Genomic DNA, 27941 nt, shown 5'->3' with positions numbered 1-27941 from the left:
AGGCAGGAATAAATCCCGGCTCTCGGTGCCGGACCCACGCATGGCTGGGGGTTTATTTCTTTCCCCACTTCTCCTCCGATGGATAAACCTCTTTTTTCCCCCCCCACCCCGCGATTGCATTTCACTTGCAGCCCCGTAACAAAGCCGTCACCTCCGCCGCTCCAGGGAGACGAGTTACAATTACAAATTGCCACCACAATTAGCGCTACTTCTTAGAGGAATTAGAAAGGGGAGCGGGAGGCTCGCGTGCGATTGATTGCTATTCATCCTGCTTTACGGTGACCTTGCTCTGGAGACGATGATATTCCTTCAGCCTGGAAACCGGGAGTTGGAAAAAAAAAAATTAATTGCAAATTAACAGTAAGAACACACATTTCCTTTCAATTAATTTAAGCAGAATGAGGGGGCGTGAAGAGCAGGCGTTTGTTAAGGCCTGTACAGTTTAATTATTTTTTTTTCCCCCCCCACGAGATAATGTAATTAATCTTAGAGGAGTCGGGGGGACACGGAGGATCGGGGGGAACAAAGCAGTTAACAGGCAACAGGAAAAATTAAGAGCCCATTATGTAAATGCGGCATGTTTTACAGCCCTGGAGTTGGGAGGGGTCTGAGAAATAAGTAAAATTACGAGGCTGGCTGTGCTGGGGAAGGCTGCAATTAAGCAGGGTTGGTACTGGCAGGGCTGGTGGCACCCCACTGCTCATGGGGAGCTTGCAAAGGGGGCTTGGTTCACCCCCAGAGCCTGAGTGAGGACAGGGGAGAGCCCCGGGGTGCCGGGGGCTTTTCCCCCATGGGGGAGGGTCCCACTGCACCCCAGTGACCTGAGGGAGTTGATGTTGATGAAGCCGGTGGCGTCGGCGGGCTCGTAGTCCCCTTGCACGTTCATGCTGTGGAGAGAAAGGCACTGTCACTGCCATGGGATTCCCGGGGGGATCGGGGCTGCCCTTTGGGAAGGAACCCCACACCTGGCTGCTCTCCCCTGCTGCCGCCCCCTCATCCACTGGAGGCTGCGGGGGGCTCGGGTCAGCTCCCTGCCAGCCCCTGGGGAAGGGGCTCAGCCATGCCCAGGCTCCACAGGCCCTGCCAGAGACGCAGCCCCAAAATTCCCTCCTTGGTCTCTCACGTGCATCATCACCCTTCCTCTGCTCTGGCACCGCCCAGGGATGCTCACCCTGTCCCAGAGCAATCCTACAGGTATGGCTCTAGAAAAGGGATGGGATGCTGGGCAGGAAACACTGCCCCAGGCACAAACAGGACTCCAGGCAGGGACAGCCCCACACTGGTGTGGGGGTTTATGGACCTGGCAGCCAATTCCTCAGTGCAACACTGAGTACATCCCCTTTCCCAAGGCAGCAGCCACCCACTGAATCCCAGCTCCAACAGTTTCCTACATCTCCAAAACACACGGCTCATTTCCCAAAAACCACAAACCTTAAAGGAGGAAGTGGAGGGAAATAAAGAAGAAAAAAATAAAAAAGAGTTTACAACGATTTTACCTCCCCTGACGGGCTACAGAAAAACCTCTGTGCTTTTATTTTTGCTCATTCGAGTGGTTCTGACCTGCTCTATAATTACGTTACTTTCTACCTACTGTGCAGAGGCATTTCCACACAGCTCTGCCTCTCACAGCTTTCTCTCGGGTTCCTGTGACGCCGTCACTCAAAGGCTTTCAAACCAGCGATGTAGAAATCAAAAAGAAAAGGAAAATGGTTGGAGACGCAGGGAGAATAAGTGCCCCTGCTTTTCTCTCCTTCTCTCTTTTTCCTCTGTCCCACCCCCCTCCATCCTCCTTTTTTTTCTTCCCTCTTTTTTTTTTCTTTTTTTTTTTTTTTTTAATACTTTATTCATTTAATCTCTCCAAGTGAGAGTGCAAAGCATAATGAAGGGTTGGGACGGATTATTAGGAGCTGTTGATTTTGAGGGGGAGGGAAGGGGGGAAAAAAAGCCAGAGAAGAGAAAGAGAGAAGATAATTTGACTCCGACTGATCTAAACTCATTCGGGTGTATTTATGGCTTATAAAGTGTTTAGAGAGATTGAAAGGAGTTGAGGGAGGGCTGAGGGGGGAAGCGAGCAAGCGAGAAAACAACACGAAGAAAAAGGGAAAAGCCAGAGGGGGGAAAAGCCAATATTGACTTGAAAACATGGCTCATGCTTCGGCCGGATGCTGGGCTGGGCCCTTGGTGTCACCTGTGCCACTGGGGATGGGATGGGATGGGATGGGATGGGATGGGATGGGATGGGATGGGATGGGATGGGATGGGATGGGATGGGATGGGATGGGATGGGATGGGATGGGATGGGATGCTCACTGTCACCACTCCTGCCCACCCTTGCCCTCCCCAGCCCCACTCACCTCACCAGCTCCTCGTTGTAGAGCGACCGTGGGGACTCCCTGCCCAGGATGTAGACCTGGCCCTTGAAGACCGACAGGCGCACGGTGCCCACCACGGGCTCCTGCGAGCGCCCGATGCACTCCCGCAGGAACTCGCACTCAGGGCTGTGCCAGAAGCCTGAGGACAGGAGATGGATCAGCAAAGGGCTTGGGGAAACCCAATGGGGCCTGGGACCCCAGGTTGCACCCCAGGCTAAGTCTTACAAGGCAGATCCTGGGTAATTCCCACGGGAAGGGATGAAATCGCAGGACTGGGTGAGGAAATGAGATGCCGGGACACACAGGTTGAGCCACGAGGGATGGAGACCTCAGGTGTTTCCCTTCTCCCCGGTGGCCCTCAGGATGGGAGAAGAGGATGGAACAAACTAGAACTAGGCCACGGGGCCATCCTTATTCCAGCTCTGCTGGGCAGGGGTCATCATGCAAATGAAGAGATTTTTTAAGTAGGTATGAAATGGCCACTCAAAACTCACCATGTGGGAAGGCCAGGTGGAGACAGACAGATGGACACAGAAATGGGGGGGAACAGCTCCCAGTCCTCCAAGAAAGGGATGAGCCATTCTCCCCTGGGATGGGCAAAGTAGGAGTCTGCCCCAGAGGGCCAACCCCAGCCTGTGGATTGTGCCCAGGGGGATGCAGCCCCACAGGAATACTTCAGCCCTCAGCAATGGGGGTCCCAGTGGGGCAGTCACCCCAGCAGTTCCCATTCCCCATCCCAGAGGGGTGCAGAGCAGTGCTCCCCCCAGCTCACACAGCCTGGGCTGTGCTTTGGGGCACAGGTGTTTCGGCAGCCCCAGGTGGGCTCTCCACCTTCCCATCCCCCCCAAAGCCAGCGAGGCTCAGTTGTCCCTGCTGCCACTCGTGGGAAAGTTTGACTTGTCCCCACTGTGGTCCCAGCACAAGGAGCTGGGGGGACACAGGGAAGCAGTGCTGGCACCCCAGAGAACTCTAACCCCAGCCAGCATGGCCCTGCCCTGGCTCCAATGGGGACAGCAACCTCTGGCAAGCCAAATGCCCTGAGCCAAAGCCCAGGCTGGGTGCTGGGGTGATGTGCAGTCACACCCCGACCCCCCAAAACACATCCTGGGGGAGTGACTGGGGCACTGCAGGTGCATGGAGGGGCCATGCCCTGCCTGCCACCCCCACGCCCCTCCTGTCCCTAAGCGGGGTTATCAGCCAGGGAGTCCTCGGAGACCCAGAATAAAGCCTGGGAGATGCAGAAGGAGATAGAGGTGGGGAAAGAAAGAGCCCATTCACCGCCCCCCAGTCATGCCCCAGTTTTATCTCTCCCATCTCACACCGGTGCCCTCTCACCTTTCCCTTCCCAGCTGGGCTCTGGGGCCGAAGCCATTAAAGAAACAAATAATTTCTTTTGTTGTTTGGCCTCACCAGCCCCCGAGCAGGGCCGTATCCTGCAGCCTTGTCCCCGGGGTCTGTGTGGTCCTGCTCCAAGGCACAGCACCATGGTCCCACAGCCCCTCACCACCAAACCCACCTCCCTGAACTGACCCCCTCAGCTGCTCCACCCTGGCATGGCCAGGGGAGTTTGGGGACCCCTTTCCCAAAATCAGCACCTCCATGCCAGTAGCAACCCTGGCTCCAGGCAAATACACTCCTTTTTTTGGTACCCACCCTCCAAGTACAACTCTTCAAATAGCAGGATTGATATAAAAATCCCTGTAAAAATAAACCCCAGATGCACTAAAATAATAACCAGCTGCTTAAATCCTGCCTCTGACAGCTCCAGGTGGGAGGAAGCATCCCCCCCTCCCGACCCCCCACTGCAGACACTGGAAGCGATCCCCCTTAATGACCTCCCCACCATCCTGCCCTAATCACGGCGCAGGCAGGGGGACAATGGCATTTCCGCACCTGGAAAGGACGGGAACTGGCTTCAAAGCCACCCCTCCACAATGGGATCAATAGGAACAGGGGGAAGATAAACACTAATTCTCCTAAAAACAGGACTAGCTGCAATAATGAGGTGTTAAAGGAAGGTGAGCTTGAAAGCCTGGCCTCTGGGGACCCACGGGTGCTTATTGCACCCTGCTGGGCTTGGATTTGGCTGGCAGGGAAGTCTAGGACCAAGCTGGGAATCCCTGGGGATTGGACATGTGGAGCCAGGGAAACATCAGCCTCTGCCTGGCAGATGTGGAGAGGGAGAATTTAAACTATGATTCCCTCCGAGTGGCTTTTTAACCTGGTGGCTGCACAACAAGTGAGTGGTTAGGAATAAACAAACAAACAGGTTTATGCCTGAACCACCGAAAAATAATAGTCAAAAGAAAGGCAGGCCAGGTCAAAACCTAATAAAAATGGCCAGAGGCAAGAGTGGCACTGGAGAATGAATGAGGGCAGGGGCTGTGATCCAAGAGGAAGGTGAAAAAGGTTTCCCAGCCCTAAAATGTGATTTAAACAGCAAAGGGGCTCAGGCATTAAATGCCAGTTCCTGAGAAAGATTGAAGAGCAAATGTCCTTGGAGGGGAAGGTGACAAGCACCGGCACCAGAAACCGCAGGGGACAAAAGCCTGGCCCAGTCCTGGTCTGCTGCTGCCCATGGCCTGAGCTCCCAGGATCAGGTTCTTTCCAGGCTATCATCCCATGGAAGACCCCACAGGAATCACCCCGGCCCTTGTGCTTAGAGACACCTGAAGTGATGGGAGGAGGAGGAGAAATCAGGGCCTGTAAATGACAAATGTTTGGCCATGGAGAATCTCCTGGGCCTGCAGGGGTGACAGCTCTGAGCCGAGCACCCAGCTGTGGGCAGTGGGGTTTTTGAGCCTGCTTAGGGTATTTTGGGCTAATCCTTCTTCCTCCAGCTTAGCACCAGACACTGGGTCGGGGTGGGTCCATGGAGCAGCCCCCAGGGCAGTGCTGGTTCTCCTGCTCCTGAGGCACAGGGGAAACGCTGAGCTGCGACCCCTCAAACTCATCCCAGGTCTGGGGCTGCGGCTGCTCCACAGCAGGAAGGACACAGGGCTTCACTGCTATCCTCCACTGCTGGGGTGAGCCACCATCCCCTCATTCCTCATGGCTCCCAGCCCTCTCCAGGCAGCGCTGTCCTGTCCCAGGAGCCCCAACCCGCAGTGCCCCTGTGTGGGCTGTGCACCACATAGCACAGCCAGGACCCTGCATCCCTCCAGAGTCCCCTGTGCCACGCTGCCAGGGCCCAGGGACAGCTCTCCGGCTTCAAATGCCATGGCAGGGGTTGAAGTTTAAAGTTTTGGGTGCCCCACATCCCAGTGTGCATGAGGCAAAGGCAGGGTGGAAGGGGTTGGAGGTGAGGGTTGGGGAAAGGTGACACGAGAAGGGGCAAAAGGATGAATTACATCCAAATGTGCTGGTTGGGATGGAGTGGTGGCACTGGGCTGGGAGAGATGCCATGAGCAAACCCTAATGGAATATGGCATTGCCTCCCAAAGGCAGGCACGGAGCTCCCTGGGCAGGAAAGCAGGCACAATGTGGGGTTTTGCTCAGCCCAAACCCACCTTTCTCCCCAGGAGCAGCCTCAAAACCCACACTTCTATTTTACAACCAATGGGACCTGCAATTTCCAGCAGCAAGCAGGGAGGATGAGGAGGAAGGCTGGGAGGATGCTGCTGTGGCAGGACTGGACTGCACCTACCGTTGTACACCAGCTCTGAGAATTTCAAGGAGAGTCCCTGCTTGATTTTCCTCACTTCCCGGTCCATGGTGAAGGCCTCGATATCTAAATGTGCATGGTATAGGATCGTTCCTGCTGGGGTCTCATAGATACCTAGCCATTTTTCCAGGCAGGGGGAAAAGCAGAAAAAGAGAGAGAAACGAATGAGACCAAAACTGTCAGCAAATGACAAAAAATAATGACTTGGCTGACAGAAGGAGCTGTGGTCGAGCACATTCAGTCTCAGCTCGCTGTAAAATGCATCTGTCATTATATTCATGCTGGGGCCGAGACAGTCCACTCCGCACCTTGCGGAGAAAATTTCTAGATTCCCCTCTTTGAAGAGGCACTCTGACGAGGCTAAATGACAGGGTTTGGGAACCGATCCCCCCACCCATCCGTGCCCAACGGTCTGCAGCTGAAAACCTGTAATTAGCAGAACGAGCGGGGCACAGGCATGGGGAGCGCAGGGCCTGCAGAGCCCTCCTCTCCTCCGCTGGGAGGCAATGAGGCTACCCAGGGGCTGGGAGGGCAACTCCTTCGGGGTTGGCAGGGCCCCCCCAGTCCCTTCCTGCTGCCCCTCCATTGCACAAGGCCCGGGGATGGAGGATGCTTAATTATTTTGGCAAGCTGCTCCTTTGTTCTAGCTGTTCAAGGCTTGTTTTGTGCATGGTGTGGTTACTTGGTGTTTAAATACGAGTATGGCTGTGTGGTTCTCCCATCCACGGTGGATGCAGGTGGAAATATTGTGGGGAAATGCTGAGCTGGTCTGGCAGTGAATAGGTGATGGGAAAGGCTGTGAGCTGCCCACGGCCAGGGCTGCTCCACCAGCTTGTCTCTATCCCCTGCCTGCCTGCAGGGATGGTCCCTTTCCAATGCTGGCATCTGCTGTGCTGCAGTCGTGGGAATGGCAAAGGGCACAAAGCAACCCTGTAGGAAATTGTCTCCACTGAAGGGGATGTGTCCCCAGCCAGCCCAAGAGAGGCTGAGGGGAGCCCACAGGGCTCAGAACTTCCCCAGGCTCTGCTCTCAGTGCCCTGGGGAGTGGCACAGGCTCAGCATGTCCTGTGCCAGTGTGGCCACAGTACCACAGACACAACAGGAGCCACAGGCACAGCAGCCCAAGGCTCTTCCATCAGACCTCATCCCAAGCACTGCCCACGATTTCAGCATCCTAGAGGCACAGACCACAGTCCGACTGTCCCAAAGGAGAGCCAACCCCTCCTCTCCAGCCACCCCAGTCCCTGGGGCAGCTCAGGTGTTCATCAAACACCCATTCCCTCGGGGTGTGGGAGCAGACAGCCAAGTTAACACCAAACCCCAGTTGTCCCCATGGGCACAGCAGTGACACAGGGCACAGGGAGCTGCTCTGCATCCCCTCCGGCCCCTGACTGTGGAGCTGAGCCCACAACTAACACAATTATTATAATTACAATTAATATAATGAATGTTCCCTCTCCTTCCCCTTAGGAGATGTTAAAGCCAGTTTGGGATGAAGGTTTGGGTACATGCCTTGACCCCCACCTCCTGCTCATTTTGGGGGTGCTGGGAGACAGGACCAGAGCGTGTCAGCTGGGGCAGAGGGGAGGGCAGCTGACAGCCACTCTCCAGCCTCGCCACTGCCGAGGAGACAAGAGACACCTTCAAAGTGACACTTGCACAATCTCCAAGTGTCTATTTTCCTCTCCCCATGTTTACAGGAAAAAGACAGAGGTGTCAGCACTGCAGCCCAACGATGCTTCAATCACCCCGTAATTACTGCTAAGGAAGGGGGGACCGGAGCAGGGGGGACATGGAGGGAGGCAGTGAAGGAGACAGCTGCTGCTACTTAAAATTTTCTAATTTGTAACCTCGGCTGTCACTTCACCTCCATCCGAGCAATTCTGCTGCGATGAGTGCCGGCTGTCACTCCACGGGACAGGGAGGGATGTGGTGCCTTCCCGAGAGGAAGGGCAGGGTGATGCTGTGCCCACGGGAAAATGCTGCCCAAATTTCTTCCCCTGGTCAGGGGCTGAGGCTGGGCTATGAGGTCGAGTTTGGCCTGGTATGCAGGGAAGGCGTTTTCCACTTTCCTCCTCCATCAGCTCAGCGCATCCAGAGGAGGAAAGGGAAAAAGGAGGAGAGAGCCAAGGGGAGGAAAAGCGCTCGGCTTTTGGCAGCGGCTATCCCCCTCCTTCCCTCTTCCTCCCCACTGATTTCATTTACTTCACTTGATTAGCCCCCCTTCGGAGTTAAAAAGATAATTTGATAATGAGGATGTGAAGGGGAGGGGGAGGTAGGGCCGTGCCCCTGCTGCAGCCGCAGCCCCCGGCCCAGCCGTGCCCCCCGAGCGGTGCCAGCGGCGCTCCCTGGCACCCTGTCATTAGCCACCCTCCTCCCACTAAAACAAAAACCGAGTTAATTGGGCTTAAAAGGCTGGTGCGAGTGCGTTCCCTGCGCCCCTCGCCCATTAGGCCTTAACGAAGGCCAATTAGGAGCTTAGTAAAAATCAATGCAAATGAATTTTTCCTCTTCTCTGACTTCCTGGGACTGGGAGATGAGGAAGAGGAGGCGCCTTCGCTGCCACCACCACCACCACAGGGAAGGCTCTGGCCATGCTGCTGCCTGTGCCTCAGTTTCCCCTGCAGAACCCCAAATCTGCAGGGCAACCACGTACTGCTGGGGTTTAAAGGATTGTCTCTTCCAAGATCCTGTGGGTCTCAGATTCAGTCAAAGAAAGAAATGGAGAGTTTCTAGCCAGGCAAAAAGCCTGGGAAAGAATGTAAATAATTCTTTATCTCTTTGTTTTTCACATTGTTTATAGTTAAGTTCTATCACTGTGCGTCAAGCACTCTGCACCAATGCTGTGGGTTGTTTTCACTTCAGAACCAATGGATTTGATCCTTGCGAAGCTCTGTATAAAAGAGCAGTGCATTTTGAATAAATCGGAGTTTTACTCTCACAGCCTTCCGAGTCAGTCTCTTCATTCCTGTCCTGCCTCAACAGCGACAAGCTCACATCTCCAGCACCACTGATCCTAAATTTGGGGTCCAAAATGCTCCAGGCAGTGGGGGGGTCACCCTGAGTTCCAAAGGCCTGGGAGGGAGCAGGTAACCACAGCACCCTCCTGTCCTGGCCTGCTCCCATCCCAGCTCTCCCTCTCTCCTGCAGCACATCCCATAGAGCAGATTTCTGGGGGGTTTCTCTTAATCCCAAAAAGCCAACCAGGGGCAGGATCCTGCTCAAAGCAAGGGGAGAGGCCACCCCAAGGTCTCATCCCCGCGGGGAGCCACCCCAAGGTCTCATCCCCGCAGTGCTGCCCCAGACCCCCCGGGCCTGCGGCATGGGAGCACGGCAGCAATCGCTCGGCGATGTCACGCAGGAGACAGATGTGACAGTTAAATGGGGTTTAGAGAAATTATTAAATGCTGGAAGGGTCACCAGAGCGCGTCAGCAGCTCTTAAAAAAATAAAATAGATTTTGACAAATTACTCAGCATCCTGCATGCAAATGCACAGGCTGGCGTGTGCAGGTTGGGGTTTGGTTTTTTCCTTCCTTTTTTCAGCTTTAATATGATTATTCAAACTCAGATCAAATGATTTGGGGTTTTGTTTCTTGCCCTGTGGTGGGAAGGAACACTGCAGGCTTAGTCTTACCAAAATATTTACTGTTGTCGTGCACAGAGGGCAAGTTTATAGAAAGGAAGCATCTAATAAAGTATTAACGAGATTCAAAACAAAAGAGCTGGAGTTGGGATATGATGCTGAGCCACCTCCTACTTAGTTTTGCACAGGGCAGCTTGCTGCCTCCAGAGGTTTCCAATGAAATTGATCACAATGGAATATCAATACTAGGAGACATGGACTCAAAAATACGTGGATAAATCAAACATTTGCTTTAAAAAAAAACCAAGCAACAAAACAAAACAGTAATTTGCATCAGCTTCCTATGGTTCGTACAGGTATTGGAGAGTCTGGCACTGTCCAGGACTTTCCATGAGCATATCCCCACACAAGCCCAGAGGCTGGTGTGTTTGCTGTGGGGACAGGTCTCACCTGGAGGCACTGGGACCCCCGGGCTGGTGCCTGTTGCTATCATGCTGGCATGGTAGTGTGGAGGAAGTGTTTTAGAAAGGCCTTGGGAATGGGAAACTGAGGAAAAGATACATTTCTGTATGCCCCATTGTTTTGGGAAAGTTTAGCTTCAGCATTTCTCTGTGAACCTCCTTCTCCCCACCCCTGAGCAGTTCCCATTGGACCTGACCCCTGGGGTGGTTCTGATGTGCCCAGGCTGGACACTGTCTCTATTGTTTAGACCTTATCTCTTAATTTTGCTGTATAAAACTGTATCTGGGCAGTAGCCCAGCATCTTTGGTCCCTGCAACCATTCAGGCAATACAATCTCTCTGGACTGCACACAATTGACCTCTCTTCGTCTCTTTATCTCGATCCCTTGCGGCGACCGAGGCACGTTGCCACCTCTCGGACTGTGCCAACCCAGACGCTGCCTGGTAAGGCCAGGGCAGCAGAACCGTGGCAAAACCCCAGTCCCCAGAGGGGACAGCTAGCCAGAGGGGTCCTGGGGGGCCAGGGAGGGACGGGGGACAGCCACAAGTGACCCCTGAGAGCCACAAGTGGCGCCCAATGTGGGGCTCGAACCCACGACCCCGAGATTGAGCCTGGCACTGTCCAGGACTTTCCATGAGCGTATCCCCACACAAGCCCAGAGGCTGCTGTGTTTGCCGTGGGGACAGGTCTCACCTGGAGGCACTGGGACCCCCGGGCTGGCGCCAGCAGTGGCAGCTGCTGTATTAGAGAGTGACAAGGAGTCCCTGTCACGGGGACATCTCTGCCAAAAGCTGATGGGGATTTAAAGGCTGAGGGCTGCTGGTGTGACCTGAACCAAAGCACCCCAGGATTACTGAGCACCCACCATGGTTTTCCCATTTTTTCTGTCTTTTCAGGGCAGGCTCACCTCTGGACTTCATCCCAATGAAGCGGTTCTCCACGATGTCGATGCGCCCAACCCCGTGCTTGCCCCTGTGAGGAGAAGGGAGGTTGCAGCAGTCCCAGCCCCACAGTGGGACACAGGTGGGTCAGAGGGGTGGACAATGGGGAAAAACCCCAAATGACAGCAAGCCAGCCTCTGGGCAGCACTGCTGACCATCAGCAGAGACCCTAGATAAGGCAGGTGACAAGGAAATGAATTTTTCTCCCCACCAGTCTCTCACTTGTCACTGGGGCCACCAGTACTGCAGGCAGCCGTGGCACTTAGGCCACTGGAAAAGAAACTGGGCAAGGAGATGGGACATGGCATAGCTGTATTCCCAAAAGCACTTTTAAAACCACTTATTAACCATTTAAAAAGTGAACAAAGTGGAAAAGTTCATTCCCATCACTACCAGGAGAATAAAGGCACAGAGACTGGGTGGCACTTAGGAGGAGTGGGTGTCCTCATGGGTGCTGCTGTATTTTTAGGAAGACTCCTGAGGATGGTTCTCAGCCAGCAGCAGCAGAAATCAGGCATGGGGTGGCAAATGGAAAGAAAACACCAAAGGAGCTGCTGCTGTGGAGACAGGAATAGAAAAGGGCAATGAACCTGGCCAGCAGGTCTCCATGCCCCAAAAAAGTCAACTCTCCACACAAAAATGACACTGAGCCCTCTCAGGGAGACAGGGCAAGGCAAGAAGTGGGAGCAGAGGGTCCAGGATTGAGCTGGGACAAGAAGTAAAGGGTGCTCTGCAGTGGGTAGAGCAGCTGGGCACAGAGAGAGCCCAGTGAACGTTCAGAGAACTTTTTAATCCTCCTCACACCCAGTGAGGAAAGCCCTGAGGCATTTCTACACTTGTGCTCCTGGCCTTGGTGCCCAGCTCTGCTTGCTGGCATTTATGGCACAACTGGCACCATCCCAGGACGTGTCTGCTGTGAGCATCCTGGGGACGCTGGGTACCCTGGGGACGCTGCCCTTGTCCCCGCTGCCAGCCGGACAGGGTGGCACTCACGCGATGTCGTTTAGGTACACAAAGAGCTCCAGGGCTGAGGAACGAGTGGCTCCATCCCCAGTGTTGGTGACTTTCACTGGGACACCTGCAGAGGCGGGGAGAGAGGATGGGCAGGATCAGCCAGTGTCAGGATCCCCCCGGAACATCATCCCGTGGGCGTTAAATAGATGTGACAGATATGAACTCTAAATAACTTCTTAAAAAGGCATATCCAAGCTGGTGCGAGGGGGAGGCGAGGGGAGGGGGACCCACCTCGGGAGAGGAGCGAAATAAATAAATAAAAAAGGCCATAAAAACGTCACCCCCCCTTTTCCTCTCTCTCCTCCCTCTCTTTTTTTTTAGGGCCTGTGAAATTGCAACCAGGCCCTTAACTAATTGAATTTCACGCTCCGCAATTGTCTTACAGCGCAGCACCTTCTGTCCCACCAGCCCTTGCTGGGGAGGGGGGGACAGAGTGACAAATGCGTGTCCCCCCTCGCCAGCATGGGGGGTGTCTGTGGGGGACCCCCACACCGGGGCACGGCTGCTCGCACACGCACACACACGCACCCCGCGGCGGGGTGCTCCCCGCCATGAATTAATTATTGCACCTTTTCTTTTTTTTCCCACCCCCTTAATTTTTTTTTTTTTTTTTTTTTTTTTTTTTTAAGGGCAGCGGGCAGGAGCAAAGCAGAGCGGGGTGGTGGTGGTGGTGGTGGAGGGTGAAGGGGGGGGGATGCTGAATAGAAAGAGGCATTTTTCTTTAGCGGTGTGAAATGAGCAATAAATGTATTAGGAAGCTGACAAGGGGGCTGCGGAGCCCACAAAGAAAAGCGGTGCGGAGTTGGAGGCTAATCCCCCCTCCATCTGCCCTCCTCATTACCATTTAACGCACTATCAGTTGCCAATCAGCCTCAAAGCCTCCCTTTCTAGTCTTTATTATATAGGCGCCCGCGAGAGCCCTGTCTAGTGACGGGGGCTGTCAGCTCCCCCCCACTGCCCCCCCCTTAAACCCTCTCTTTTCCAGGGGTTTATAAACTCAGTTGTAAATTGCTATTAAATGTAAACTCGCGGCAATAATGAACCTTAAGCTGCTTCTCGGCGTGGGCCCCCCCACCCCGCGCCCTCCCCTCGCCCCGGCTCTTTCTCTCCGCATCCTCCGCCGGGATATTGGCCGGGGTCCGCTCAGCGAAGAGCCGACGTTGTCGGGGCTGTTGTTGCCGAAAGCTGCTTAGCCTTTGAAATAGTTAATAATTAGATTAAAACTTCAAATAAATTAACTAGGGGCTGAATGGGCTGCCGGGAGGGGGGCTGCTCCTGCCAGGGGGATCATTATAATGGAGCAGGGAGGCTGGCGGTGGGGAGGGGGTGTCCCCTCCCAGCAGGGTCTCCCCCCAGCCTGTGCTGGGCTCAACACTGCTGCCAGGACGGATGGTGGCACGGGGATGGCTGTGGCTGGCACAGGTGGAGATGCTGCCCAGTGTCCCCTGCTCAGTGCTGGCTCTGGGGCTGGGCCTTGCTGTGTGTCCCCAGGGATGCCACGGAGCATCCCTGTGTCCTTCATGAGAGCATCCCCAGCCAAACCCTGCTGAGCGGCTCCCCAGCTGCTACCTTGGCCAGCATCTCCTGCATCCCCCAGAGCCACCTGCAGGAGGGGGAACTCTGTGCCCACTGCACCTTGATGGCAGGTGAGGGAGCTCAGGCAACTTTCCACTCCCTGAAAGCCCCCGAGATCTAAGCAGAGCCTCTGCACACCTCAGAGAGCCATGGTGTGCTCTGAGCACCATCCTCAGCCCCAGTGGCACAAGTCAGGGCCCACCCTTCTGCCCCCGCCCTGGGGGTGCTCCCAGCTGCCAGAAAAGTCCAGTCCTGGCTGGGAAGTGGTGCTCGTGTGGGGGGCCCAGGGCCACTGGCCTGGCAGCAAGGAGGCTCTTACCCCGCTCAAACTGGATCTCCAGCACATCGGGGGTGTCGGGAGAGTTGGCTGGGTCACAGGTCTTGGTGTAGAGCCCGGGAGGAGCCTGGTTCTGCAGGGAGAGGGAGAGAAGAGGGGCACTCAGTGGCATTGCCATGGCCAACACTGCTGGCAGCCACACCCCTGGAGTGCATCCCCCATCCCAAAGCACATCCCCCTCCCAGGGGTGCATCCCAAAAGCACATCCCCCTCTCTGGGGTGCATCCCAAAAGCACATCCCCCTCTCTGGGGTGCATCCCCCATCCCAAATCACATTCCCCTCCCAGGGATGCATTCCTCATCCCAAAGCACATCCCCTTCCCAGGGGTGCATCCCCCATCCCAAAGCACATCCCCCTCCCAGGGGTGCATCCCAAATCACATCTCCCTCCCAGAGGTGCATCCCCCATCCCAAATCACATCCCCCTCCCAGGGGTGCATCCCAAATCACATCTCCCTCCCAGGGGTCCATCCCCCATCCCAAAAGCACATCCCCCTCCCAGGGGTGCATCCCCCATCCCAAAGCGCAGGACCAACACGGCACAAACACCGGCGCTTACCGGGGGCCCCGGGAACAAAGGGGTTGGCAGAATCAGCCAATTTTTCCCCTCAACTTGATCTCATCTTTCCCTCCAACGCCCCCCCAGCTGGAGGCGGGATGGCTGAGGAGCAGCAAGTCAGGCAGGGAAAAGCGGGACGCTGGCAGCGAGCGGCGGGGCGGGCGGGCGCCCGCACGTCCCCGCACCGCGGCCGGGCTTATTCGGCGCTGACCGAAAAAACTAATGAGGAAACCTGACCCCAGCAGGTGCTCCCGGCACACCGGCTCTTTCATGGTGTCCCCGGGGTTAATACACACGGGGGAAAATAGAGCAGCAAAGCAAAAACCCATTTCAGAGCACATCAACCTTTATGTATATTTTTTTTTTTCCCTGAGATTTATAGGGAAGAGGCATCTTATCTCCATCAGAGCCGGGCCAGCAGAGGCTCGGGTGCCGATGGTGAATTGCTGCAATTGAAGTGCGTGCCAGAAGAAGCGGGAGGGGCGGGAAATGTAATATAAAAAAGCTTTCCGTCCCGGAGAACAAATGCTTTGCAATTTCACATGGCCCCTCAGCACTCACCCATGATGCGACTGCACAGGCTGACCCCAAAATACTTTCAGGTCTGTGTTTGTAAACTCCTGCCTCCAGAGGGACTCCCCACCCAGCCACAGCTCCGGGAGCTGGAGGGGGAATGGAGGCACGGAGCACCCAGGGCACTGCAGCACCATGGAGAGTCAGGCAGCTTTTTCAGAGGTGGCAAACTGGTATTTCCCCACCAAACCCAGCTGGAGCTCCGGGCATCCCTGGCTAGGGGGCTCTGCCTGCACCCAACCACCCAATGCCTGGCCCACGCTCTCCCCGTTGCTCTTTTCCTTTTGTAAGCACAGTTCTTCTGTTCACTTAATCAAATCATGGAATAGTCTGGGATGACCTTTAAATGTCTCTTTTCCTCCCTTCTTTTGCATTCCAGCAAGGAAAAAAAAAAAAGATAAGGTATAAAGCAAGTTAGGAAAAAAAAGCCCCATAATAATCCAACCAAAAGTGACCGCTTTAAAAAAATTTAAGCTTTTTAAATGGAAAAGTAATTCCTCTACAGAAGAAGTTTTCATCTAATTTTTTTCCAGACAGGCAACAAGAATTTTAGTGAAAACTTCCATTTATTTTTGTCCAAATATATTTATATTTGCTGAACCACTGCCAGCACCTGAGGGAACCCCACACAGCTGCAAGCACCCCATCCCACCCTCCACACTGGGGAGGGACCCCTGCCTCACCCCAAACCTCGGGGTGCACATCCTAACACCAGCCACAGCCAAATCCTGGGAATACAGACACAGCTACCCAAACACTCACTGCAGCAAACCCCTCCTCAGTTCCCACTTAATGTCATTTTTGTCCCTTTCCCTCGTTTTAAGGGACAGGCATTGGCAGGCAGGCGCATCTCCCCCGTGCCCCCACGCACAGATTACACGGGCTGTGGATTTCAATTTTACATCGTCTGGCCTTTCCTAGCCCTGATCACACTTATTAACTAGATGAACCTGTGAGAGATGATGAAAAACTTGGAGTTCAAAAGGAAAAGGTGCAGGGGGGTGGGAGAAAAAATACCGGAAAGTATTAAAAACTCTTTACTAAACATTGGAAGTCAAAGTCAGGTAGTTTCCAATTTTCCGAGCCAACTATGAAAACCCCTATTAAATAAAATAACTAAATAGAAATAAAAAGTGGCATTTGGCTTGCATTCCATCATTACGGTGTGAGTCTGTCCTCTTTTTATTCTCTCTCCTAAAAGCACAGTTCAAATGACAAATAGTTTGTTGCAGTGTATCAATGCCTTCTATTTATCCCTCCCCGCAGGGGGGCTAGTCCTGCAATGTCATCTTTAAAGGGAAGAGAGGGAAAAAAAAGGAGAGGGGGGAGAAGGGGAAAAAAGGGAAGAGTGTGTGGAAAGTGAGAGAGGGAGGGGGGAAGAAAGAAGCAAGAAAAACGGGGCAAGAAGAGAAGAAATTGGAAGCAAATGGTCCATGAAGTAAACCATGATGCAGAGCTATCGATGCCGCAAATGGTTTATTCATCCGGCTGATATTGTTGTGCCCGGGACTGAATGAACTCTTTCAGAGTGCCATATGAAGTTAAAGCAAGTAAATTTCTATCTTTCTCCACATTAGCTGCCTCATTGCCCTTCAATCGGGCCTCACAGAGGCAGAAAATAGCTCAACCATCTGCTTTCAAATCCCTGCGTTTGGCAGGTCCCGGGGCTTTGGGGAGGGGAGCCCGCCGTGCCTGGCACCCCGGATCTTGCCACGGCCACCTTGTGCCCGGCACGGCTTCCTGGGCAGGGACGGGGACAGCGTGGACGGGGACAGCGGGGACGGGGACAGCGGGGACGGGGACAGCGGGGACGCCGCGCTCCGGGAAGCCACCTCCCAGCGCTGTCACAGGGTGAGGTGCCCGAGCAGAGGATGCTCGGGGATGGGGTCAGGGCACTGCCCAGCCCCGTTTGGGAAGGGAACGGCCTTGGCAGAGCCAGGGGAGTGCGGGAGGAGAGGAGAGGCGCCGGCTGGGTCAGTCCCGGGCCACCTTCAGCTAAAGCCGTGAACAGCCATCCCAGTGCCACCCGCTCTCCGTGAGGACACCCCACGGGAACCTGGCGAAGCCTGACCCCCAGACACCCCTCTGGAGGGCACCAGAGGAGGAGCGGGACCCCCTCTCCACCTTCCCCTTCCTCCCTCCGGGCCGCAGGCACGCGTCAGCCCCGCTGCGGGAGCCGGCTGCGGGCACGGAGCTGCGGCGGCCCCGCTCCCTCTGCGCCTGCCTTCCCCTCCTCTCGCCGGGCTGTCTAATTAGCGCTGATGGATAGTTTAAATAGATAGTTTAAATAGCTAGTTTAAATAGCGGCCGGGCGCGGTGACCCGCTGGAGCGTGAACGGCGCCGGCAGGACCGCGGGCTCGGCTCGGAGTGGCCGGAGATGTGGCGCTGTCACCAAGCCCCTGTTGGTAGCCAGAGCTGGTGGCCCCATGGGTGCCCAACACCACCCATCCAAAGGGAGGTTCTACCCCACACCCCCATGGGGAGCGGGCTGGCACAGCGAGCTGCGGGTGCAGGCAGGGGACGCCGAAACTTTGCCATCCGCCACCAGCTCTGACTCTCACCGGCACCGCGTGTGTCTAATTGCTCCTTTAGCGCTGCCCCGCGACACTGTCCCCTCCGCTGTCACCCTGAACTGTCCCTTCCCCTGCTCAGGCTGGCGGCAATGTGCCGGGGCGGCGGCGGAGCCTCCCCCCACACACACGGACGGCCCCGCCGTGAAATTTCCAATTAGGCTGCAAACACACGAGACGCCCCCGGCCCCGTGGCCGCCGTGCTGGCTGGCAGGGCGGCCGTGATCGATTACCTTGGGGTTCTCCAGGATCCCGGCTTCGTAGCTGCAACAGGCAGGGGAGGAGAGAGAAGTCGCTGCAGCACCTGTAACTTGTAACCCCAAAACCCACCCTATGGGATGAGACCCCCTCTGCTCCCACCCACCCCATGAGGATGGGCATTATGAACACGTCAGGGATTTCCAGAGCATTTTAGCAGCAGCTCTGAAAGGAGAGCCGGGCTCAGGAGAGTCCGGGAGACGAATGTGGACAACCAGATAGAAAGGGAGGGTGGAGGATTTGGGGTCACCCGTGGTTAGCATGTGGTGGGGCAGCCTGGGATGTGCAAAGGGCTGTTCTGGACATGAAGGTTGGAGGGGATTGGGGCTCCAGATCGCAGGTCTTCACCTCATAGGAGCTCCCCACCTGCCCAGCTCCTCACCTGATGTGCATTAGGTTCTCATCCATGCTCCAGGGTGTCTGGGGTGTCACAGGCACTGGGATCCCATGTTTCTGCCACAAAAGGGAGAGTGGGGGTAAGACAGCCTGTTGGGGAAGCCAAGCCTCATCCATGCTGGTTCCCAGCAGGATCAGCCCCAAAAGCACAAAGGCACAACCCATGGCCACCGGCAGGGCAGCACAGCGAGGTGGACTCCCATGTCTCTGAGCAACATCAGCTCCCACCACAAAGGCCACCTCAGCAGGGACATCAGGGACACAGTGTGGCTGGGCTGGAGGAGAATGGCCATCCCAGCCCTGCCACAGGCTGGGAAGGAGTTCCAGAGCAGCCTGTGAACCCCAGAGGTGGGGACACCAGCACAGATGTTGTCTGCCTTTCCTAGCTCTGGGGCCAGGGTGGTGCAATGCTCTCAGGTGGGATTGTTGGGATGTTCTTTGCAGGACCAGGAGCTGAACTCAATGACCCTGTGGGTCCCTTCCAATTAAAAATGTTCCATGATTCTATGATTCCCCCCATCCAGGCTTCTCAGCAAGGGGAGGTGACACAGGGATCTGAGTCCCCAGACCCACAGGATGCTCCAGACCCTAAAGAGAACAAATGCTCCATCATGAGGGGACAGCAGCACATCCTCACAGCCTCGTGCAAACACATGGTGAAGCAGACACACCCCAAGCAGGCTCAGTGTCCCTCTGAGCCCGGGCACCTCGAGCACACCGTGCCCAGGGACGTGTGGCCCCACAGCAGCTGCCAGCCCAGCACGACTGCAGCACCGAGCCTGGCTCCCTAACGAGGTCACCAGCGTGCCATTTATCCCCTGACATTTCAATGGGGGAAATTGCCTGTGAAAACGAGGTGAATACATGGGGGAATTAGCAGGAGAGGTGACAGCAGCAGGCTGACAACTGGAGCCAGTGGGGACGTCACCCACGCTGCTGGGACACCGAGCCACAGTGTGGCTGTGGGATGGCCATGGCAAGAAAAGGATGGGGACAGTGGCTCCCACTGAGCCTTGATGTGTCTGTACAGCCTGTGCACTGCTGGGCAGCTCTGGCATTTCAGTGTCACCACAGCAGGGACATCAGTCAGGGCTCAGCTGGGGACAGAGGAGCAAAGGCTGAGTGGACACTTCTCGTTTGCCAGGAACAGGGGAGGGAAATGCTTGTGGTTGTTGCACCACAGCCCTCAAACCATCACCTGAGGTGGGAACAAGGTTCTGAGATCTCCTAATGCTGCAGAGGGACTGACTCACAGCCCTGCTCCTGGGGGGACACGGCCTCAGGCTCGTGGGTTCTGATTTCCTGGTTCCCCACAATAATTCCAGCATAGGGCCTGCTGAGACCCCCCATTATCCAATCTAGACCTCCTCTGGCATAACTTTAGGCCATTTCCTCTTGCCCTATCTTGTATTTGTGAGAAGAGACCCACCACTGGCACACCCATCTCACCTGGAGTGTACAAATCCATCTTTCAGACCTGAATGACCAGTGACCTCGCTTGTGCCCTCAGCCAGCCCTCTCCTGCCTCTGCCTCCTCCTGGCAGCTGGGCAAGCCAGTCCTCCCCAGCCCATCCTCACCCCATTCCAAAGAGGATCCTCCAAGTCCAGACCAAATATCTACAGAGCCTGGGCAGCCTTTGCAGGAGCCCAAGAGGGATTTTGTTCCCAGCCTCACCTGGCTCTGCCTGTGGCAGCATCCAGGAGGGTTTGGCCATTCTCATTCAGGTGTGTGGAATGAAGCAGCCCCTGGCACAGATGTGCTGCCAGAGCAAGGCTGAACTCAGCCCCTGGGCAGCAAATCCATGGAAAGAGCTGTGCCACAGTGAAACAGAGCCTCACTTTCCCTGGCACCAATGGAGCCCCAAACATCATCATTTTCCAATTCCCCCAGCACCAAGGTGAGCACACATGTGTGCTCAAAGGACCTGGCCATGCATCTCCCTCTCCTCAGGATGAAAAAGAAGGGAAACCACCTTTTTTTTTTTGTAACAGATAACCAAAGACTGAAAAGTACTTAAACCCTCACCCCACAACCTTTTGCTCTTGGAATGGGGCCCCAAACCATTTCATTCCCCTTTTCCCCCTCCACTTCCAACCAAACAAAACAATCCCCACAACCAAACAAAACCCCCAAACCCAAAACACATGTTCCATTTTCCATATAATAAAACCGTGGTGCTCTTAATAACTCCCCTATTTGACAATTTGTTTGGCAACATATGGAAAGCTCTTGTAAACTCTCCCCTTCATAATACAACGGCAGATGGCAAACACAATCCTCAACACGCCGCTCTCTCCTGGCGGCCCTAATGGGCTCGGAGGGCTCCTCACCCCACGCCACATCCCTCCAGCTCCACACCTCGCCTTCCCACAGATTGCCCAGGCAGCTTCGGTGGCAGCTATTTAAAAACTGAAGCAATTTTCTGGTTTATGCACAGAGCTGCACTTTTCCCTTTTGATTGATTGAGCCGAGTTGTCAAGCATTTCCATGAAGTCGCTGAGAAAGAAAGGTACCCTGGTGGGCACATAAAAACCTGATGCAAAACTTCTAATATGTTTTATTGTAACTTGTACTTCAAAAAGGAAGGGACAACAAAGGTGAATGTATTTGCTTTGTCTGTTACACAAGTCAGTGAGCTGGGACCTGTTTCTTTGGAAAGCAGGTTACAACTAATAGCCAGGTAATTATGGGGCTTTTAGAAAGGAAGGAGGAAGAAAAAAATAGAGGAAAGGGGGGTGGGGGGACTCTGACCAGGAAGCTCCTAAGTGGTGCTGCAGGGATGTTGTGCAGGGTGTGCTGCTGGCACCTGCCAGGTCATGGTAAGCATCCTCTGGAGCATCCCATGGTCACTCCAAGAATCCCACGGCTACCCTGAGCTTTCATAACCACTCTGAGCACATCTGCTGCCCTGGGCATCTTGTGGCTACCTCACAGCATCTCCTACCTTGGCATAATCCATCAGCTCAGGGCGTCCAGGAAAGCGCTGGTAAAACTCGGGCAGCCTCCACGGCGCGACAACCTGGCAGGAGAGCAGGAGCATGAGATGAGCAGCCCCCTGCCCTCTCGTAGCCCCCGACCCCCCTCTGCCCCTGGGAGCCAAGACCCACAGGGTGCTGGTCCCCCAGCTGAAATTTAATCTCCCAGCACAAGGTGGGAGTAAACCAAAGCCTGACCCTAACCAGGCACTGGATGCAAAGGGAAACAGGCAGCATCGATTATCCAGCAGCTGCCTTGATACTGTTTCCTCTGTGGCCTCGTGGTGTTTGGGGTAAAAATAGGTCAATTAAGGATCATTACAGCCCCCTGAAATGCCAAAACGTCGCTGCGTGCAGCTGGTGGCTTGTTAAAGTGAGGCAGGGCCGTTTGCATGGGTGTTAAAACAGAATTCCCACCAGCTGCAGAGGGGCTGGGAGCCCGGCAGTGGGGAGGCAGGGTATTTGGGTTTTGGGTGCCTTACCTTGATCTTGGGACACAGGGCATAGCAGCTGAGCTCAAACCGAACCTGGTCATTGCCCTGGAACAGGAAAAGGGAGGTGCTGAGGGGTCACCCCAGCCAAACCAGGAGTGACAACACACTCTCAGCTTCTGAAGAGCTGCTTGGCTCCACTCCCAGCTCCCCTGGTGGTGTTGGAACCTTGGGCACAGAGGGCAAGGATCCTCTGCCCCATGGGATCATTCCTGGTCCATCTCCACGGCTGGTTTGAACCCCAAGCCACCTTTCCTGTAGCTCCTGATAGCTGTGTGTTCAAACCAGATTCGGGCATTTTTTCTCCCAAAGATCTCAAAGGACAAAGAAGGAAGAGGGCAAGGTGGGGGTAAGACCACAGTGAGCAGCGGGATGCAGCAGCTCATAACTAAATAGCTCAGAACCTCACTTTACCTTAATTGGCCCTTGCTGATTAGATCCCACTAATGAGTCCAGGTAACTGGGAAGGGCAAGGAGCAGTAGGAAGGCTGGGAATTACGAGCACTTCCGAGGGAATAGCACTCACTGAAACCTATTTTCCACCCTCAGCAAGGGGTGTAAGGACCCCCAGCTCCCTGCCATGGGCCTGGAGGATACATTTACCCCGGGCTGGGCATTCCCAGAGGACTATTACACACAGGCAAGTCCATCCAGCCGAGCTCCCCTTTCCCTCACGGCCCAGAGCTCTGTCCATCTGCTCGGCAGCGGGGACACCCCAGATGGTCCCATTTAAAGCTCCGCAGCCGGGTCGAGTTACCGGCAGTCAGTCCCTGCCTGTGCCCGCGGCTTAATGGCTTGGGGAGTGCAGTCACCGAGGGTGCTGCTGCCAGCAGGGATGGCTGATGGCACCTGGGAGCAGAGGGGACAGCATGGCACTGAGGGTGTGTCACTCCAGGGCGCCTTTGAGCAGGAGCTTTCAAGGAAACCTTGCTGGGGATGGATAAGATGGGACAGAAAGGGGTGCAGGGACCCAGCAGGAGAGAGAGTAATTCTGGTTATTTAACCCCCCAGTTTCCCCTCTGCCCCATCTCCTGGGTGCTGGCAAGTTCCTCGGCAGTCTCCTGGCTGCGTTTAACATCCCCTTTCTAGCAGAGTCTAGGGACCCCCAAACCCACTGCGATCCCCCCAGGGAGTCACCTCACCTTAGCCCAAGGCACGGGAAGAGGAGAAGGAGGCACCCGGCAGGTCCTGGTTCACCCACTGAGCCCTCACCTGCCCCAGGTGTCCCCGCCCCGGGCGGGGCAGCGGCCGGAGGGGGCCCACGGTCACATCTCGCAGGTCCCACGCTCCCCGAGGGGGATTCCCCCTGTCCGGGAAGGGGCTGGCTCCGAGCATCCCTTTTCCACGGTCTCTGGCTGCCTCTAGCGGCAAAGTGTCCTCCCTGCGGCCAGCGGGGACGGGGACAGCCGGGATAGGGACAGGAATGGGGACAGCGGCCGGGAGAGCCGGGAATGGGGACAGGAACAGGGATAGATTCTGGGACAGTCGCACCTATTCCAGGACGCCCCTAACCTCGCCGGGTTGTGCTGGTTCAGTCTCAGCCGGCTCCTGGCCCGGGAAGCCTCAGCATTTTGAAATTGCTGCCAGACACGGAGTGCTCAGCTGTGACTCCAGCCTTCCCGACAGCCAGACGGAACCGAAATTGGGCACAGAAATCCCAGAAGCGAGGAAGGAAGTGTCGAAACACGGCTGAGTTTTGCACAGTCCCCACAAAACACCCACGCAGACTGACCAGCTCCCCCACGCCAGCACCTCGAGCCGTCCCTGCCCGGTGGCCGTGTCCCCCTCACCTTGCCCGTGGCCCCGTGGGCGACATGCTGGGCTCCCTCTTGCTGGGCGATGGCCACGAGCCCGCGGGCGATGCAGGGCCGTGCCAGGGCTGTGCCCAGCAGGTAGCGATCCTCGTAGAGCGCGTTGGCCTGGACTGCCGGCCAGATGAACTTCTCCACGAACTCCCGGCTGACGTCCTCGATGTAAACCTGCCAGCAGAGGGACTCTGATGGAAGGGCTGCTGCGGGGGAAACCCGCTCCTCTGGAGCTTTAGGAGCAGCGCAGCAAAAAGTCTCTTCGCCTCTCTTTTCCTTTATGTCACTAAAAGGATTTGGGGTAAAACCGCTGGAGGAGGGATTGCTCATTGGCACAATCCCCTCTCTGGGGTGTGTGAGACCCCAGGGTTCACCCCCGTGGTGGGGAACAAGGGGAGGGACGCTGTTACCTTCTTGGCCCCCAGTGCCAGAGCTTTCTTTCGTGCTGCCTCAAAATCTTCCTTCTGCCCAATGTTGGCCTGGAAAGCGGTGGAAAAAAGACTCGCTATGAAACTAGGCCACAAAACCCAGAGCAAGCCCAGTTTGGCACAGGGCATTGTGCATGGCTTGACAGAGTCCGTGGTGGCCGGGCTTGAGGACAGCCAGGATGGGCAGGAGGAGAGTTCCACCCCTTGCGGTGGATGTCTCAGGGCCATGCCCTGCTCTGCCAAGCCCCTTGGCTCTGCCCTGATTCCCTGCCTTCATTAGCAGAGGGTCATTAGCTGGCAGGGACAAGCTGTGCCACACAGGGCTGGCACTCAGCAGAACAGAAGTGAGCTGAGCCATGGTTAACCCGTGTGAGCAGGGTCACCACCACAGCACACACACAACAGGACCCCCACTGCTCACTCAAGCCCCCCCAGACCAATGGCCCAGCACCCCCAGTCCCCAGGGACAGGGTTCCTGTGACAGGGCTCAGTGCAGGGCTCACCAGGTAGGCGACGACGTCGTAGCCCTGCTCCTTCAGCCACACCAGGATGCAGGAGGTGTCGAGCCCCCCGCTGTAAGCCAGGACCACTGTGCCCTTGGAATGAGCCATGGTGCTGCCAAAGAAAAGGAAAAGGGGGTCATGAAGCCCCTGCCCTTACTGCAGTCAGCAGCCACAGCACCAGGAAACTGAAGCAAGAGCCCTCCCAGGCTGCAGGGAGCCAGGGCAGGGCTGGGGGCGAGAGGAAAAGCCACAGCCCTGTGACCACGGCCAGGTTGTGGCTCTCAGCCAGGGAGGACACCCTGCCTGTGCACCAACCTGTGCACCCTGAGGTGGCTGGACAACAGAGGAGCCCAGGGCAGCCACGAGGGTGGTTTTGCTCTTACCGTTTCTGCACGCTGGCAGCCCCAGCACAGCCTGCCCCACGCTCTGCACGTGCTCTGCAATGCTGGGGAGCCGGGCTCAGGCGCAGGCGCCCGGCCGTGGCAGAGGCACAGCTCAATCCTTGCTCTGGCACAACCCAGCACGTCCCAGCCCTCTGCAGAGCTGCCACAGGCTCAGCTCCCAGTGCCCATCAGGACAGCAACGGCTGGGGGGCTTGGCAGCATCCCCTAGAGCCCAGCCCAGCCCCGAGTCTAATTAATGCTTACGGGGCATTTGTTCTAATTGTGCTGCACAACTGTGTTTTCTGCCAGCACCAAACACCTGAGTGGGGATTCAGAACCCTTCACCCTCCAGCCAAGGATATCCAGGACTTCAGCCAAAACGGGAGGTGGTGAAGGACTCAGCAGCCTGGATCTCAGGTGTGGGCTGGGTGTCCCAGGCAGGAAGGGGCTCCAGACTGTCCCTGCAGTCCCCGGGCCAGGCTGTGAATCCCAGAGCCCCACGAAGAGTCGATGCCAGCTGACCCTTGGCCGGGGGAGGCGGGCACGGAGGCGGCCAAGCCCTGTCCTGAACAACTTTCACACTGCTGCTGCCAAGCCAGCACAATCCTGCTCCTGCAGGCCGGGAAGGCGCCGTGCCTGCCGCTCCGGGCTGCTCTCCCGCCGGGATGCGGTTATCCCGGGGTGTGCCCCAGCACCAGCGCGCTGCCAGCGCCGTGCGGAGCCAGCGTCCCGCGGGGCGAGGCTCGGAGCCAGCTCTGCCCTGCTTCTGCCGGCTTCTTGCTGAGCAACAAAGGGGTCTGGCAGCTCCGTACCCTTCCCTCGGCTCCCCGAGCCTGCCCGTGCCCGTCGGGCTGTCACGCAGGCAGCACCGGTGCCCAGGCTTGTGCAAGCTGCATTTCCCTGCTCGTGGCTGTGCCCAGCTGGGTCCCTGCCCAGCGAGCTCCAGCCATCCCTTCCTCACCGGGGCATTTACAGGAAAGCACTCGCAGTTCCCCAAACGGCCCAGCCCAGCCCTGACGCTGCGCCGGCGGCTCCTTTGGAGACAGCTTCCCTCCTTTAGTGCCAAACTCATTCTCGCCGTGGCCACCAGCATCGCAGCTGCGGCTGCCAGCCTGAGTAAGCACCTCCGAGACCAGGCACACTCGCTCTGCAAGCGGCCCAGGGAAATGCCTCCAACTTTTGCCTGCTCAGACGCGTCCCATGTCGCAATGCCCGAGGGGCCTGGGGGCACTTTGTCCTGGAGTCGCATCCTGCATCCCAGATTGGGGGTGGCTCCAGCGGCGTTCCCGGCTCTGGAAGCAAGGCTCGTGCCAAACCCGCCTGCCCAGGAAGGGAGAGCCCCGAAGTTCCAACATTCTGTGGCAATAACTCAGAGCAAACAAAGCTCGCTGGAGGGGAACGCGGCGGGACTTTCTCAGCCCTTATTATTATTCTGTAGCAATTTCCGTGTGAGCTGGGGCAGGGATTTTACTGGAGAGAACTGGGGCTGCCCCGAGCCAAAGGAACGCCGCGCTTTCTGTTTTAAAACCAAGAAACAAATAGAAAGAGGGAGGAGAATAAAAAGCCTGAAATTTTGGTGAAGAGAAGAACTGTCTGTGCCAGGTGGGCTGCTGCCTGTGGGCTGGGATGGAGCAGGCAGGAAAGGCAGGGACAGGCAGGAGGGGCAAGGACAGGGGCAAAGGCAGGCAGGAGGGACAGGAACAGCCTTTCCAACAGCACAGGCATGTGCTCAGTGCTGCTGGGGTTTTTTTTCGGCATCACTCCTCCACCTCGTGGAGGTCCCATCCTGCCCCCCAAAATCCCCAGAGCAGAGAGGGCACGAGGTGGTACCGGCTGAGGTCTCAGTTCCCCTCCCTGAGTTGGCCAAGGGGATCCTCAGGGGAACGGGATTCACTTGGGAACTCCTCACCCATCCCAAACTGAGCTAGGAAGGGCTTGACTGCAGTCTGCACCCCACTGCCCTGCTCCAGCACCCAGGGGTGAGGGACACCCGTGGGTGGGTGGAAATGGGACAGACAAGACGAGGGGACATCCCCCAAGGCAAAGGCCCCCCTTTCCCCTCTCTCCCCACGCCGTGCCCACACTCACGCACTCCCGGTGTCCGGCTGCCCTCGGTGCTCTGGTCCGGTGCCTGGAGCATCCTCCCCCTGCTCCTGCTCCTTTATCCCGGGCGCAGGCGGGCGGAGCCGCCGCAGGACAGTCCCCCCGGGCACGGCCCCGGGAGAGGCCCTGCGCTCCTCCTGCCCCGCAGAACAGGGGGAGAGGCTGTCCCCGGGCGGGGATGGAACCAGTGCCCGGCTCCAACCCCTGCATGGCTGCTCTGGGTGCTGCCGCAGCTCTCCCCCCACTCCAGACCTCCTCAGCAACCTCCACAGAGCACCCACGGGTGTCATCGCCCCTGGGGAGCTCCACCGAGTCACCCACCCCTGAGGAGTGGGAAAATGGGGGCAGAGGAGGGATGGTGCTGACTTTCCATCCAGAGTAGCAAGGAGGGGGAAAGTTGGATTTATTTGAACCTCCATCAGGAGGTAATGCAGGAGCCAAGGTAGGCAGGAGGGGACAGGGCTGTCCATGAGGCCAAACTCACCGTTTCCCCCTCACACACCCTCAGAGCACCCCAGACCCGGCTTTGGAGGACAGGAAAGCTCCATCCCAAAGGACAGAGATTTTTAGGGCAGTCTCAGAGAGGTGCAGCAGGAGCCAGCTCCAGTGACAGGATCTGGCCATGGAAGGTGCACAGCCACCATCATGGCCCAGCCCTGGTGGCTGTGGGCTCGTGTCTCCTGGGGCCAGCAGCCCACATCCCACAGCATCAGCTAGGACCGAAACAGTGTTTTGGGAGCGGCCTCCATCTTCACCATGTGCAGAGAGGTCATGTCCTGCTCTTGCTGCTTGAGGGGCTTGACACCGAAGCAGGATTGGACCTTCAGGGGCTGGACATTGTCCTTCTGGCATTGCTACATCCAGACAACCTCCCTTTTATGGTCCAAGGTCAGGCAGGGAGGTGTCCAAAGCCCTGGGAATTCTCCCACACACTGAAGGAAGCTGC

The 27941-nt window shown here is 56.5% G+C and overlaps 1 protein-coding gene across 2 annotated transcripts; it reads right to left on the bottom strand.

Annotated features, from left to right (window-relative positions):
* Window positions 1-20: 20 nt before the first annotated feature.
* ASS1 (argininosuccinate synthase 1) lies at window positions 21-27019 on the bottom strand. Of its 2 annotated transcripts, none has more exons than XM_021551442.3 (15): window positions 26981-27019; window positions 24510-24621; window positions 23989-24057; window positions 23564-23752; window positions 21765-21821; window positions 21252-21326; window positions 18293-18363; window positions 17886-17916; window positions 13932-14022; window positions 12017-12101; window positions 10990-11054; window positions 6019-6150; window positions 2355-2511; window positions 822-887; window positions 21-314 (listed from the first exon to the last, which is right to left on the bottom strand). In XM_021551442.3, the coding sequence occupies exons 2-15, from the start codon at window positions 24615-24617 to the stop codon at window positions 260-262; spliced, it is 1251 nt and encodes a 416-aa protein (XP_021407117.1). In that variant the 5' UTR covers window positions 24618-24621; window positions 26981-27019; the 3' UTR covers window positions 21-259. The 2 variants fall into 2 exon arrangements, with proteins under 2 accessions (XP_021407117.1, XP_021407118.1); XM_021551443.3 differs by having other exon boundaries at window positions 26985-27007.
* Window positions 27020-27941: the final 922 nt, after the last annotated feature.

This window comes from Lonchura striata, unplaced genomic scaffold (assembly GCF_046129695.1).
Source record: "Lonchura striata isolate bLonStr1 unplaced genomic scaffold, bLonStr1.mat Scaffold_228, whole genome shotgun sequence".
NCBI lineage: Eukaryota > Metazoa > Chordata > Aves > Passeriformes > Estrildidae > Lonchura > Lonchura striata.
Note: the sequence above shows the minus strand (reverse complement) of the source record. Positions and strands in the feature narration are given on the sequence as shown.